This window comes from Phaenicophaeus curvirostris, chromosome 7, assembly GCF_032191515.1.
Source record: "Phaenicophaeus curvirostris isolate KB17595 chromosome 7, BPBGC_Pcur_1.0, whole genome shotgun sequence".
NCBI classification, from domain to species: Eukaryota; Metazoa; Chordata; class Aves; order Cuculiformes; family Cuculidae; genus Phaenicophaeus; species Phaenicophaeus curvirostris.
The window spans coordinates 24,349,823-24,366,191 of record NC_091398.1 but is presented as its reverse complement, the minus strand read 5'-3'; the positions used below and the strand labels follow the sequence as shown (position 1 = coordinate 24,366,191).

General features: G+C 42.4%; 1 protein-coding gene across 2 annotated transcripts in view; it reads right to left on the bottom strand.

Moving 5' to 3' along the window:
- The window catches only part of RBMS1 (RNA binding motif single stranded interacting protein 1), a 147,530-nt gene extending 131,654 nt beyond the window's left edge, over positions 1-15,876 (bottom strand). For both annotated transcript variants that reach the window (XM_069861233.1, XM_069861234.1), the window contains exon 1: positions 15,538-15,876. In XM_069861233.1, the coding sequence (XP_069717334.1) occupies positions 15,538-15,612 (75 nt within the window). In that variant the 5' untranslated portion in view covers positions 15,613-15,876. The remainder of the gene's footprint in view (positions 1-15,537) is intronic.
- Between the last annotated feature and the right edge of the window lie 493 nt (positions 15,877-16,369).

Sequence of the window (16,369 nt, the reverse complement as noted above, 5' to 3'; positions counted from 1 at the left end):
CCTTTAATTCTTGCTGAACTTTAGCAGTCCCCAAACTGAGTTCTTACAGAATACTGCCTTCAGCCTCCTTTTGTTGGAGACACAGCTCCCTGCGGATGGCCTGGCAGCTGGAGGTATCTTCTTGTGCCATGCTCTGGCTCACATGCCCCAGCATCTCCACTGAACTGTGATTTTCTCCTCCCTGCTCTTTTCTGCCTTATTCATTTCCCTTATCTGTTCTCTACAGCAATTTTCCTCTTTCAAAATTAATTTTCCCTCCATCCAACTTTGTATTTTTCACTCACCCAGCTCAAATGACAACACAAGGCTCAAGAGACAGGTCTATAGCCAACTTCCAAGAGCCTATTTAACCCACTTTCAGAAATAAGCTCAATGTTAGGGGGAAGAGGAAAGCAAAGCAGATAGGCCCCATGGAACCACCTCCCTTCGGTGCAAACCCACTGCTCCCAAGACCAGCTGCGCTGGTCTCAACGTGGGAGTAAGGACCAACAGCAGGTACTTCTTCCAAAGGTGTGTATTGCTTCAGTGAAGCCAAGATTATGTAAAATTACAGGAACCAGACTACTTCTCTGTAGTTATCCCATTGGTATCCTGAGCCATGTTCTCCTTTCCTCTTTTCAAGACGCTACTCCAACAATATCAATTATCACAAGATTCTCACTAAAACTGTGAAACATTTGTCATTCCCAGACACAGCTCTCAGCTTTTTACTCCCAGAAATCCCAGCTCAGTCTCCTGACATCCTCCAGTCATTAGGCAAGCCAGAATGGCTCAGACTTGCATACAACCTTTGACACCAGAGCACCTTCTTTCCACTCTCTCCAAGGGTTCCAGAACAAATGGCTTCTGAATTCCGCTTTAAAGCTATAGGCTGGCATGAACAATAGTCTGGTATGGTCTGGAGATTTTGCAGCTCATTTACACTGAAAAATGGAGGGGCTGTTATGAAATAAATCTGAAAATAAACATTATAATGTTTATTATTTCTTGACATAAAGTAAGATTCTGGTGCATGATTTCTCTGCAAAAACTAGATTCTATAGCCATTTAAATTAGAGAACACATGGAGCATTCACATATCAGTGTCAAGAGAAGGACTAAAGTCTTAATTTATGAAAAAATCACAACTAGTGCCCATTTTACACATGAATGCCTGTTAGACAGCAACCCAGAATATTTTATAAATAATGCACATACATACATACTTCACTAGATTGTCCAATATCTAATTTACTTGAAGCACAGACTATCCTGCAGAGCAGACATCACACTGTCAAGAATAAAAGAATAATGATAACTAGTCAATCAAGGAATGAATCAACAGTTAGTATCTTCTAGCAATTGGTAGGTAAATCTAAATTATATACCAAACATATTTTAAAAATGTGTATATACAAGTATTAGCAACCACCACTAAAGCACTGGGATGACAAAAACAACTGGGTGAGCTTGAGCAAGCTTTCCATGAATAAGAAAGATGGGATACAGTTTGGAAGACAGATGAATCCTTACTCTTAAAAAGGTGTGCTGTGGAAATGCCAGGAGTACAACACGCATGCATTTCTAAATTTCATATAAACAGCAGTAAAAGAAGAGCCATTTAAACTAACCTTGAGAGAGCTGAATAGAGTGTAAGTAAGCATGGAAAATTACCCGTTATATTTCATAAGTTTAAAAAAAGGTATTTATTATTCATTTGTTCATCATGCAATTATTCATCTGACATGGAATCCCACTTTCAGTTTTAAAAGAAGGAAAGTGGTAGCACATAAAATATGCATAATTGCTTTTCTGCCTATTTTGGGGGCAACACGGCAAAATAAACTTCTGCCATTCTTCTTTCACTTTTACCATGTTTTTTAGCTATTTCTCCTAGAAAGATGCGTGGCTACTTAGGATGTAAGTGTTAGATGCTGGATAACACTCCTCCCTAGTCCGAGGACTCCAACTACACAGAAGTCCAAGAACAGAATTTAAAATTCTTAAGTATCTCCTGTGCACAAATATCTCTTCATTTCTTCCCAATCCTGTATTTCTGTAAAAATCTTCACTTTTATGTATGTTCAGATAGTTCAGGCACCATCAAGAATAAACGCTCTAAGATAAAAAGGGAAATAAAGAAGTGCTCAGTGAGGTAATTTCATTTCCACGGTAATGACTTCGAGTGATAATACTGCCATCTCTGCAACTTTCTTGCTGTGAGGAAGTCATCTTAAGGCCAATATAATCCCATCTTAGGTCCCTAAATATATATCCTGGCACAAAACAAGAAACCTAATTTTCAGAATTAATGAATAACCATGATCACATTATTTAGTTAGCAGTGTAAAAATGAATTGACATTTGGTGGGGTTTATGCATTTTTCTTATCGTCAATCTGGTTGAAAACTATAGATGCAATTTTTTTTTTTTTTAAATCTAGTAGAAGCAGCATCTTTAAGATTAACTTCATGGTTTGGGATCATAAGAGCATCCTATTATTATACCTGCCACTGAAAATCCTTAGAAAATTTGGGTTTACAGAAAATAGAAATTCAGAAAATAAAAAAACAGAAACATACAGAAGAAACTGGAAAGAATTGCTAATAAAAGCAGAGCAGACTGAAGAAGCTGGGTAGGTAGGTTTGGAAGCCATTCACATATCCATAGCTCCTGCAGCTGATGAACTTACTGTAATTTGGAAGAAAAATGAATTGAGATATAGCAGAACTGCCAGTGAAGGGCAACAGGAATACACCAATTATCCCCTATTTTTCTACAAGAAAGTCAGAACACTGCCTTCCTCAGTACTCCTTGCTGTTCTGCTGAATAAGATCTGCTTGGAAAGAAACAAGATTTAATTGGGGGTTAGTTATTGTTTTATTTATCTTTAATCCATGTCCAAGACAAAAACTTATCAACAAATTCAGATTTGATGCAGGAACAAGAAATGTCAGCCTAAAGAAGTGATTTAGTGTGAGAATGTATACACTTCTGTCACAATTTACAGCATAATTTCACAGCACTATAATGTTCTGCCAGAAGAAAAACAAACAAATAGACAAACCTAAAACCTTAAATTTTAAGCAGCTTGAACACAATATTTGCTAAAATGGGATAAGGGAATTTGCATGCTGAAGAGGTTATTGAAATGTCATTCGCATATTTGTAAAATGCATGTTCTGTTAAATAGAAAAGGGAATTTCTTCTATACCTTTCCTTTCCAAATGCTGTATCACAGCTAACAATGATGAAACACAGAAGGAACAGTAAGAGCCTCTTATGCTGATGATAGTTATCATACTAGTTTGGAAAGGACATCTGGAGGTTGTCCAATCGAGCTTCCCTCCGAGAGCATGTTCAACTGGATCAGGTTGCTCAGGACCTTGTCCAGTTGCGTTTTTACTGTCTTTAAGAGATTCCAGAACCTCTCTTGGCAACTGTTCAGGTGCTTGGCCACCTTCATGTTGAAGAAAAATTTTCTTCATATCTAATTACAATTTTCTCATGTCACAACTTGTATCCACTGTGTTGCATACTATTGCCTGTTCCCTCCAGGAGAAACCTAATAGATCTGTAGGCAAAGGGAGAACAGTGAATGTCATCCACATCGATTTTAGCAAGGACTTTGACACTGTGTTCCATTATATTCTTGGACCCAAGATAAGGACATCATATAGTCTGGATGTGTGGGCAACTAGATGGGAATGAAACTAATGGGATGGTCAGACTCCGAGAACCACAGTTAATGGGTTATAGTGCACCCAGAGGCCAGTAACAAGTGGAGCACTACAAAGGTCTGTTGTGGGACTGGTGAGTTTAACATTTTTATATCAGAGAAATGCAAAGTTCAGCAACAAAGTTCAGAAGGAAGAGTCCATTGCAGTGACAGAGGCCAGGGACTGACCAGCTGGGGAAGCAGCTCTGCTGGAACAGACCTGAGGGACTGTGGCAGACAGCAAGCCAGATGTAAGCCAGCAGCATGCTCTGGAATGAAGTGTGCCTCCTGGGCTGCATTTGGGTGAAGGAAGTGATTATACCCTTCTACTCAGCATTGATAGACCACATCAGGAACACCACGTGCAGCTTTAGGCCCCCAGTAAAACAGTCACTGATAAGCTGGAGCAAGGCTGTCAAGATGGCTGGGGGCTGGATCACATGCTCTGCAACACACTGAAGTAACTGGGACTAGGTAGTTTGGAGAAGAGAAGACTTTGGTGGGACTTAGCAGCAGCTTTCTATTTCAAGAACGGAAACCTTTGAGGAGGTTATCAAACAGAGGGAACCAGGTTCTTACGGTGGTGCATTGTGTGAGGATGAATCAATGAGCACAGGTTGAAACAAGAGGTTCAACCTGGAAATAAGGAAAAAAAGAATCCCCAGAGGACAGCCAGAGGTTGTGCAGAGAAGCTCTGCATCTCCATCCTTGAAGGCTTTCAAGACCAGTCTGGACCTGAGCAACCTTGTGTGATCTTCTAGATGACCCTGCTTTAAGCAGAAAGTTGGACTAGAGAGCTTCTGAAGTCCTTTCCAACCTGAATTACCCTGTGATCCTATCCCTGGGCACCTCCTAGAAGTCTCTGGATCCACCTTGTCTATACATTCACATTTGATAGAGTTAGACAGCAATAAGATCTCCCTTTAGCCTCACCTTCTTAAACCTAAATCAAGCCATCTGTAGGGCCTGGGGACAGAACAGGGAAATATACACACGTTCATCAGAGGACAGTAAAAATCTCACCCAAATACAGATATGGAAAGAGCAGAGAACAACCTAAACACAAGCACTGAGCATACGGCCCTGTAAAAAGCCCAAACAGAGAGAATACTAGATTGGGGAAAGGAATTTGGGACTGCAAACAAAGAAACTGCTTCTATTATTCAAGACCCCTGTGTTCAGGGAAACTGGAGTTTGACTCCTCTTAGTCAATAACTCAGCAACATCAAAGAAACAACTGAGATCATCATTTTTTCCTTCTACCTGGAACAACAAGAATCAGAATTTTTAGCTAACTGACTAGGTCAAAAGACATAAGAGGCATTCTGGAGCCTCTGACACTTGTTAACACAGATGTTTTCCCCTCCAAAATGTCCCCATTTATTCTTCTCACTTTAATATGCAATTGTCAAAAGCAAATGGTCACTGATTGGAAAAGCTACCCAGAGGAAACCAGAAAGTCACAGGCACGATTCATGAAATTCAAAGTTTGTATCATAAACCCTTCTTAAATGTTTTTTCTAGCAGACAGAATGTTTTAGCTAGTACTTTTCCAAATGAGTCACTAACACCCTTGTCTTAATTCTGCAGCTGCTGCTAATTTGAAGTGCCAGCCTTCTCCCCTCTTTCCCCAGAATGAAATAAAATATCAATGTTGCACTGTGCTGAAAATGGAAAGTTAGATGTAACACTATGCTACAAGGCCTCTGGAAGTCCCAGTTACATTTGATTCTTTCTTTCCTCCCAGGCTTATACCAAACTTAAACCCTCTCAACAATTTATTTCACACTTTCTTCCACCCTCATTGGTTGTAGGAATGAAAGACAAACTCAAATGTTTTTTAATAATGCACCAACACCTAACACAATTTTAAATCATAAAAGGGAAAAAATCCTAGAAAAATTATGCTAGCAATTATATGTAATCAACAGATTTTGGAAACCTAAGCACTCTGTTGTATCTTCCTTTGGCTTGGATCTTTAACCCTTTTGGCCAAAGACATTGAAATGGGAAACCTTTTATTTAGAAAAGTAAGCACCATGGTGTTGCTGTACAAAAGTGAGACCCAAGAGGGCGTATTTATCTCAAGGACTTCACCCATAGCTGTGCAAATGTCAAACTCCTTAAATGTCTCATTAGTTGCTTCACTAAAAATACAGTTGGGGGGTTTGGGGTTAGTTTTCAGCCAGGTCGGTCTCTCATTCAGAGCACTGACTGATCACAGGAATGCTAGTGCCAACACAGGAGAAGGGATGGGAATGAGTTGCTGGGGGCAATGGGGAAAGACACGACTGCCCTTTTTGGCTGCTGTGCATAGTTATGTAAAATTAAAGTGATTATGTAGCTATGGCCTGGGGAATAGAAGAGGTCACAGATACTTCCACAGCCTATAAACTGCTATAGAAATTGTGTCAGTGTGTGTTGCCAAGAGACAAGCAAGGGAATTCAGTTCTAAACCTGCAGTAAAATCCACAGAGTGAAGCTTGCTGGTTCTACCTCTCTACAGAAGATCAATACTTTCCTCTTAATGCACAAGAGTCACACCAAATATTGCCAGCTGCATTTGCATCAGTAGGTTCTATTTATCTCCCTGGAATGATCTTGAAGTGCTTTTCACAGGCCTTATATGTACATGGAGATTTCAGAAATGTATCTTAAATATATTTTGAAATGCTTTCATCAATCAGAACAGTTCAGACTAAATGTATTCTTAAAGTCTCAGACCATGAACAGGGCTTACAGAAGCTACCATGACACAAATGAGCCATGGTACCTGATTATATCCATGTTCAAACTCTTCATCTTACTCCGTTCTGAGATAATGTAATTCAGCTTAGAACTTAATGAAATTAAATTTAGATGCAAGTCTCAGTATTTTCAGCTGAGAACAACTAAGAAAGCACATGAGATCAGATAACAATTATCACCTATTAGCCACAGTAAATACAACCTGAATCTGTTGTGTGCCTGTTTTGACTGAATCAAATTAAACTCAGATAGAACACATTTTTATCAGCATGTTTTCCAACATTTTTCACTTCTTTAACAAAGAAGGTGACTTTCTAGTAGAAATAGCTCTGATCCCTACTTTGCACGGGCCACAGAAAGTCTATACGATACAACCAAAACGTGTGCACAATTTGTAGCATATTTTTTGCTGTGTCTGAGCATGTATCTTCAAAGGACTATTTCTGAAACCAAAAGCATAATTTCATGAAAAACTATTTACTTTTTAAACCACTGTAATTCGCTCTTGATTATGACTCCTTGGAAGACCAAAACTGAAATACGTAACTGTACCAAGCTGTATTTCCCAGTTTACAACTACGTCTTCGTTGAAACTTCTTTACTGCCATCACACTCAAGGGTTCTTCATTAGGAGCACGGATTAGTAGCATCAATTACCTTTCTGAATAAGATTGATGGATCTACTATCAATGTTCACAGCTCAAATTGCTGCTTGTACTTTAAAGCAGCTTAAAATTTCTGTCCGAGCTTCTTTTACTGTATATACTAAGTAAGTATGCTTCTGAAAGGTACTCTTTCACAGAAAAATAGGTTTAAAAAACAGTGCTTTACTAAACTGCATTACTGTCCATTGGAAAAAATTCAAAAATTTTGCCTGCTTTACTTTGTTCCTTCAAAACTGCATGGAAGCTTACATATTTACTCTCAGGAAATTTCAGACCTGAGACAGAGACCTGAAGTTTTATGTTCTAACTAGAAGGAAAGTATTTTGAAGCATACAGTTTCCGTTACAAATAAGGTTAAAAATCCAAACAGCGTGCTCAACTCTGGTTTAAGAGTAAGCACAAAAAACTACAGTCATTACCAAGAGTAAAAGTAAAGTTGTGAAAGAAAACACACTTTAAAGAACGATATTATTCAAAGAAAATTAACTTCTCTGCCCACAAACTTATTGCACACCTTTCATGACTGCCTTGGGATCTTGCATTGAAAGTAAAGCTAGAAAATACACTAGTACAAATCACACAAATTGTGTAATTCTGGACTCTTTCAGCTGTTTCCTACCAACTGGATAAAAACTTCATAGGCATGATTTTGGAACATACCTGCAGGTGGGGTATAACAATCAAATACAAAGGAAAAACTGCACTGAATAAATTTTCAAGCCTTTCTCAAGTCATATATTGGTTTATCACTTTTCTGTAAAAGTCAGTCCCGTAAGACCACTAGACTCGGGATCTGACTCATACATCAGCAGTAAAGTTACTACAGAATCAAGAAAGCGACCAAGATTTTGTTGACATTTGTTAAATGAGGCCAATCACACAGTATCAAATTAAGCCCCAAGCACAGTGTACTCCAGAGATTATTTTAGTCTCAAACTTCTAGAAATTAGAAAGCTAACCTGTCATTTCTGTCATTAATGATGTGGGGAAAACATTTTTTACTTTGTCATTTGCAAATTCAGTCTCTAGTGCATGTATATTTATGCCATTCCTCTCTCTGAGGAGGCTGGACTAAGCAAAGAGTCGTGGCTTCCTAAAAACTTTTTTAGAAGCTGCCCTAGAAAAAATACAAAATCAGGATATCTTATAGACGAGATGCCATTGCTACTTCTCCTTGATTTCAGCCCCCATCATACAATCTATGTTGCACTGCCTAGCTTTTGCTTCTCCAAAGAGAAGATTGTGAATATCACGTCACTGCAAATCACCCCCAGATTATGCATGGTCAGCACAACTCAAGCATGGATTGAGTTGCTAGTAAATAAAATGTTGCTCATCTGCAGCCAAAGGCAAAACTCACATTGACTTCAATGAAACCAGTCGTCAAGATGATGATGTGAAGCGTTTCTGCATTTCACGTACCTTTATCTTTACTGGTTGTTTAGATAGTTACAATGATGTACATTAACATACATGACACACAAATATAAATCCTTCTTGACGCCACCAAACAATGCAACAATGCAAGCGATCCTAGTGTAGAGTACCTAGGTTTAACTCTTCCTGAAGCCACTACTATTAACAATATATCTGGTTACATCCTGCTTTGAATGCATATTTATCCATGGGTCTTACCTGACGTTACTTCTCAAGAGAGGCCCTCATACAGAATAGTTCAAAGCTGGAGTATTTCAAGGCAAGGAAGACAAACATTTGCAAAGCTTTTTATGAACTTTTCCTTGATCCATTTCTAGAAATGCCTCAACTTTTGCACATACAAGAATCATTCTTGCAACAGTTTCTGGAAATTCTGAAGGACACATTTCTATTTCATAGCAAGCTACCTGAACTAAACTTCAGAAGTTAAAAGGAGTTAGAATTGGAACAAAGATAGAGATGCCCCACACAAAACAAGCTATCTAGTAGGACAATCATATAAAACAATCACTACGGCCAGTGACAAAACATTACTGCCCTGACTGATAGATGGATGCAAAGAGGCACTTCCAGTTTTGGACTGAGATGTTTGGAAGAAAACACTGTTTCTAGAGAACACTCTTCATTTCTCTATATTTTACATGCCCCGAGATTATTTTTAAGAGCCATTGGAATCACCTCACCACCAGCACTCCCAAGTTTTTCTTAAAACTGTGAAATTGTATAGAATCATAGAATAGTTTGGGTTGGAAGAGACCTTAAAAATCATCTAGTTCCAATCCCCTGCCATGGGCAGGGACACCTCCCACTAGATGAGGATGCCCAAGTCCTCATTCAGCCTGGCCCTGAACACCTCCAGGGATGGGGCAGTCACAGCTTCCCTGAGCAACCTGTGCCAGTGTCTCACCCCTCTCATCATGAAGAAATTCTTCCTTATGTCTAGTCTGATTCTTCCTTATGTCTAGTCTGCTTTCTTGTAGGCCCCCTTCAGGTACTGGAAGGCTGCTATAAGGTCTCCCCAGAGTCTTCTTTTCTCCAGGTTGAACAAGCCTAACTCCCTCAGCCTGTCCTCATAGCAGAAGTGTCCCGGCCCTCTGATTGTCTTTGTAGCCCTGCTCTGGACCCGTTCCAACAGTTCCATATCCTTCTTATGTTGAGGATTCCAGAACTGGGCACAATACTCCAGATGAGGTCTCACAAGAGAAGAATAGAGGGGCAGAATCACCTCCTCTGAACTGCTGGCCACTCTTCTTGTGATGCAGCCCAGGATACGGTTGGCCTTCTGGGCTGTGAGCACGCATTGCCGGCTCACATCAAGCTTCTCATCAACCAGCACCCCCAAGTCCTTCTCTGCAGGGCTGTTCTCAATCTTGTCATCCCCCAGCCTGTATTGAAACCTTGGATTGCCCTGACCCAGGTGTAGGACCTTGCACTTGGCCTTGCTGAACCTCATGAGGTTCTCACAGCCCCACTTCTCCAGCTTGTCCAGGTCCCTCTGGATGACATCCCATCCTGCCAGTAGGGCAACTGCACCACTCAGCTTGGTGTCATTTACAAACTTGCTAAGGGTGAACTCTATCTTACTGTCTATATCATTGATGAAGATATTAAATAGCTCTGGTCCCAGTACGGACCCCAGAGACACACCACTTGTCACGGATCTCCATCTGGACTTTGAGCCATTGACCACTACTCTCTTGAATATGACCGTCCAACCAGTTTCTGATCCACCTTACAGTCCACCTATCAAATCCATATCTCTCCAATTTAGAGAGAAGGATGTTGTGGGGGACCATGTCAAAGGCTTTACAGAAGTCCAGATAGATTACACCCGCTGGTTTACCCGTGTCCACCGCTGTGATTACCCAATCATAAAAAGCCACTAAGTTGGTCATACAGGCCTTGCCCCTGGTGAAGCAGTGCTGGCTGCTATTAATCACTTCCCTGTCCTCCATGTGCCTTAGCATAGCTTTTAGGAGGATCTGTGCTGTGATCTTTCCAGGCACAGAGGAGAGGCTGACAAGTTGGTAGTTCCAAGGGTCGTCTTTTGTGCCCTTTCTAAAAATGGGCATAATGTCACCCTTCTTCCAGTCATCAGGGACCTCTCCCGATTGCCATGGCTTTTCAAATATCACAGAGAGTGGCCTGGCAACCAGATCAGCCAATTCCCTCAAGAATCTGGGATGTATCTCCTCAGGTCCCATAGCATTATATATGTTTATGTTCCACGTTCTCTTTAACCTTCCTCTTCTGACTGACGTACCCGTATAAATCCTTCTTGTTGGCCTTCTCCTCCCTTGCCAAGTTCAGCTCCAGTTGCATCGTGGCCTTCCTGACCTCATCCCTACACAACCGGGCAGTGTCCCTATACTCTTCCCAGGTTCCCTGGCCCTGCCTGCACTGCCTGTGCAGTTTCTTCTTGTCCTTGAGTTTGACCAGCAGGTCTCAACCCAGCCACGCTGGTCTCTTCCCTTCCCTGCCTGATTTCCTACACCTAGGGACTGAGCATTCTTGCACTTTATGGACAGCATCCTTAAATATTTGCCAGCTCTGTTCAGCTCCCTTGTCCCTGAGGAACACGTCCCAGGGGGTCCTACAGAGTAACTCCTTGAAGAGCTGGAAGTCTGCTTTCCTGAAGTTTATGGTCCTGGCTATACTCCTTGCCTGTCCCCTATCCGTCTGGACCCTGAACTCCACCAGTGAGTGATCACTGCAGCCCAGGCTGCCTCCAACCCTAATGTCACTGATGAGTTCACTTGCATTAGTGACCATCAGGTCCAGTATTGCATCTCCTCAGGTGAGGGTCTCCATTAGCCGGACTAAGAAATTATCTTCAGTGTACTCCAGGAGTCTTATACTTAATACTTCTTGCCCTTCCACAATGTGGAACATTTTTTGAAGGAATTCTTTGGATTGTACAATACAATCCCAGCCTGGCCAGAATAAGAGAGAACACATTCAAGAGGCTAAAGAGGATAATAGGATAAGGTAACTGCAGCGAGACAAAAACTTTGCCTGCAGCTGACCTGTGCTGTTTTGGGGATTTTTTTAACAGATTTCCAAGCCCAGTCAAGAACCAGAGATATCATAATTATGGACACTTAATATAACTTCCCACAATAAGGAGTGTGCAAATTGTTTCTATCCAGCCTTATAAATATATACACGCATACTCTGTGTAACTGTAAATTTGACTCTTACTATGTACAGACTTTGCAGAGTGCAAATGGAATAAATCTAACTAAACTGATTAGAATTAGTATTCATTTATGCTGATTAAAATCAACTCATAAGCTAGTAAAACATTTTAAAGGGCAAAGATCTGTGCTTGGCATAGAATGCAGTGAGTAAAGGTATTCACTAGCAGCAAACCATTAGGTCCTACTGCTTCAGCTTTAGAAGCATTTAAACCAGAAGGTTCTATGTCAGTCTTTAACTACATACACTGACACTAAACTGTGGATTATTAAGTGTCTCCTGATAAGAAAGTTTCGTATCTGCTTTGTTTAACACTGCAGCAAGTTCCCCGTTAACTGATTTCCCATTTATTCTGCCATAAACAGGCTTGGATAAAAATGAAATGTTCTCATTTTAAAGTTTGCTGTCAACAGCTTGAAAGTAAGTTTTTGACATGGCAGAATCTGCCTGCTCAACAAGTTTACATCACTCTACAGTCCAGCCCACAAACCTACACAAACTCCTGGAAATATTAGTTCTTTTCATAGCTGCCCACTCTAAGGTAATTTGGCAATATTCACAAGATTTCATTTCTTCTAGGTCATTGGTACCTAACATCATACAAGAGAAATGGAATTCAAGTACCATATAAATATTACCTACGACTATCGACTGCTTGTGCTTTAAATAAAACATGCTATCTACCATTTTTTGCTAACTTTCTTTTATACAAAGAACTTCCCTTTGTGAGACAGAAACCTATCAGCGAAATTAATCATGTCACATTATTGTCCAAGGAAAAAACGGCAATACAGCTAGTTACCCCTATTTATTTGTAAATCGTTGTGTGCATCAGGCCCCTTAATTAGGTAAAGGAAAACAAAATATAAATTCACTTCTATTTCTTACCTGACTAAAGCAAACAGATTGTGGCCTACAGATATATATACACATTTATATTTGTTTGTGTGTATTCTGTCTTGTTATATGTTACAATACTTTGCCTGGCACAGGCAGCTTTTAGTCCTGGTCAGAGAAGCCTTTAAGCACTAGTAAAACACATCCAATCTTAATTAACATGATTTCCTAAAATGTTGTTATCAAATAAGATATTAAGTAAGGAAATTATATACAACTGAGTTGAAATTTGAAAAGCACTGTCACAGAAATATTGTTAGAGTATCTAAATCTTTAGAAACATCCACTGAACTTGGAAAATATTCTTGATGCCCTCTGGCACGCCACACAATGCTGCAGTATAGGAACTGTCCTAAAATCACATTCCGTAGAACACACAGATATGTCCAACATTTAATATGCCAGTGTAAAAACTGTGGCAGTCCCAAAAATGCAGAAGGTTTTAAAAGCCTCAACTTGAAACCACTTCAAACTATTTTCATTGCCTTAATGATTTTTCATATTAAAAGCCTTACACCTTCTTCCAATGTTTACTTTGTTCATTTCATTTAAGTCCCTGGTTTCACTAATCTCTTTTGATGCCGAACTCCCTGAGATTAGGGGGATGGAGGTGCTGAATCACAGCAAATGTTTATATTTCGTCACAGAATATATGACTGAACCAGCCTGAACACTTCATCAATAAGACTGTGAAGATCATAACAGACAAACACAAAATCTGTTTTTAAAATCTATAACATATTTTGCAGCAATTAAAATAGTTGACCATATCAACATCTTAACCTAAAGAGCCATTTTAGGAATGCATGCAATTTCTAATGAGTATTTTGGAGCGCTCTGTGGAAAAATCCCCCTTCAAGCAATTCCTGTCATCTCCTAATTATCAATTTGCAGTTTATTAGTCAGCAGATTTTCCAACATTACTTAAATAAGATGAGCAGCAAAACTTCTAGTTTCAAAATCTCTTACCTCCCTCAGTGTAACCATGTACCATTACCCATCATTCAGGAAAGGCTACTCAATTCTGTTAGAATTTTCCTTTAATAAAAAACAAGATTTCTCCAGAATTACTGATAGTTCAGACACTAGACAACGGGCTGGTTTAGGCTGAAAACTATGAATTAGATTATTTTTTCTACATGTTTAGAGAAGATTCATAGTAAGAAGATCATTTCTATTACTGAATTCTGCATACTTGAACATCAAAACTTAAAGTTACTGGTCCTTTTATCTACATCAAGGAGCCATATTTTTGTTCTATTCCTTTTACAAAATCAAGATCTCTGAAAACAGGAAACTTTCACTGGAATCCAGGTATTTTCTTTCATGTGTGTAGGTCAAATAGCTGTGTGTTCTCTCTGTTGAAACACAGTAATGTAATTTCAGGATGTATAATTTTATAGCAAAGTCTGCAAGATGTTTTGAAGATGTCATTGACTGTAATACAAATCAATACTAAATTATCTGTACAGGAAACATTTTCAAAAGATGGTCCATCAAGCTTTCTCATAGGATCACAGATTTCTAGGATCATACTCTAATAACTACAGTAAGCTATTACATTTTATCTCCCTCTTGAATTATTTACAAGTCAAAAAAGCCAAATGACATTGCTTTGTACATAGTCGATGTTATATACTTGCTTCACAATGCCACATAAAAACACGATGGTAAAAGTTTCTGAATAAAGACATTTTTTCATTTGAGAATGAATGTAGTCATACAGCTAAGTGATGCAAAAGGCTGTCCTTTAGACATTCAACCTTTCTTGAAATGAATGCATTAAAAATATATGTCTAAACAGTACTGGAGTGATTACTCTGCAGCATAATCTTTAAATGGCTACAGACTGTACTCTTTAGCCTGATGTCGATTACACACTTAAGAGATTAGTCATTTCATATCACCTGAAGACCTTCATCACATTTCTATCCACTTCTGTATATATGAAAGCACATTTCAAAGCCTCCTCATTGTGGACTTGTAAAATGTCTCGTGACTGTCAAACTGAATTTATTTTTCAGCCAAGCAGTATAAATTACCTTTCGCAATACAGTAACACAGGATATAAAAAGAAAAAAAAAAAGCCTAGCAAATGCGCAGATAAAGAGTATTCCTGACCTGTCATTGCCACACAGGCAGGACACTTCAATAGACAAGGAAAAAAAGAATTAAAAAAAAAAAAATCAAAGCACCTAAAACAACATCTCTCCCCCCGGGTAAAAAAGTTCACACACGGAAGCCTCATATGGGTCTGTTTTGATCTGTGAGGAGTGACACCGGTGGTTGGAGGCTTACGCTAAATGTTCCAGACAGCTGATGCAACCAGCCCTGCATCTGCCAGCTTGCAGCATGATGCTTGCGGAGCGGTGGGGCGGCTGCCCTCCCCGACTGAAGCACGGTGGGGCGGGGAGAGGGGATCCACCGCCTCAAGAAGCGCTAGAATCGCTTTTGCTGCAAAGGGCGCCCGCCCCGCGCGCCCCCCGGCAGCAGCCGGACCCCCGGCGCGTTCCTAACGCGGTTCGTGCGCTGCGAGGCGGCAGCTCGCGACGGTTCAACTCCACAGACAATGAGGATCCATCCGAGAGCGGCGGGCGGCCCGGCGCCGGTACCGCCCGGGCACCGGGGGCCTCCGCACGGCCGCGAGGAGCGCGCCCCGCCGCCCCGGGCCGCCCCCGGGAAGGGAGGACGGGCCCCGCGCCGCCGCTCAACTCGGGGCCGCCGGGAGCCCCGGGGAGGAGGAGGAACCACCGGCGGCGGGAGGGGGAAGGACGCGGCTCGGACCCGTCGCGGCCGGCGGCGAAGGGAAGGGGAAGGGGCGGGCGGCCCGCGGGCTCCTTCCCGGCTCCGCGCCCCGGGCGGCCCCCGCCGCGGGGCAGCCCCGCCGCTCCCTACCTTCGCCTGCAGATACTGCGGGTAGTAGTAGGTGGTGTACTGGGGGTACATCTGCTGTTTCCACACTTTGCCCATGAAGCTGGAAATGCAGCCTGCGGCGCAGGGATCGGGGGGCACTTGGGGGGCTCCGGCCGCCTCTCCGTCTCTCTCTCTCCCCGCCGCCTCCTCCTCTCCGGCGGCGGCCGCTCCTCGGCCGAGCCCAGACCTTCCTCGTCCTCCGCCCAAACGCCACAGCGGAGCGGGGGCAGGCGCTCTCGCTCTCCCCGGGAGTTCCTGCCAAGTCCCCGCCCGGCCGGGGCCGAGCAGCGGCGGGGCGGCTGGCGGCGCGGGGAGCGCTCGGGGCGGGCGCGGCGGTGCCGGGCGGCGGGGGGGAGCGGGGGCGGGGGGACAGGGGGGCGAGGGGCGGCGCTTCAGCCCCGCTCGGCGCCCGGGGGCCCGGCCCGGCGGGGCAGCACCGCGGGGCGGGGGGCGGCGGGGAGCGGGGCTCCACGTTCCGCAGCGGGGGGAGGAGGGGGAGAAGGGGGAGGAGGACGAGGGCGGGGAGGAAGGCTGCAGCGGTCGCGTCCGCGCACGGCTCGGCTCTGACCTAATTGGCCGGGTTGCGCTTTGTTATCGCATCGGCTCTTTGTGCATCGTCGCCGATCGGGGCGCAGGCTTTAGGGGAGACCCGGGTACGGTTTGGGAAAACTACATTTGGCTTGGGTTCTGCCTGGCGGCGGAGGGTCCGTGTCCCTGCGAGGAGCAGGAGGGGCTGCAGCGCTAAAATCGGTTTACGGAACAGCAACCGCTAACGCGCCCCGAATTCTCCACCCGGCCCACTGCTCATCCTTCA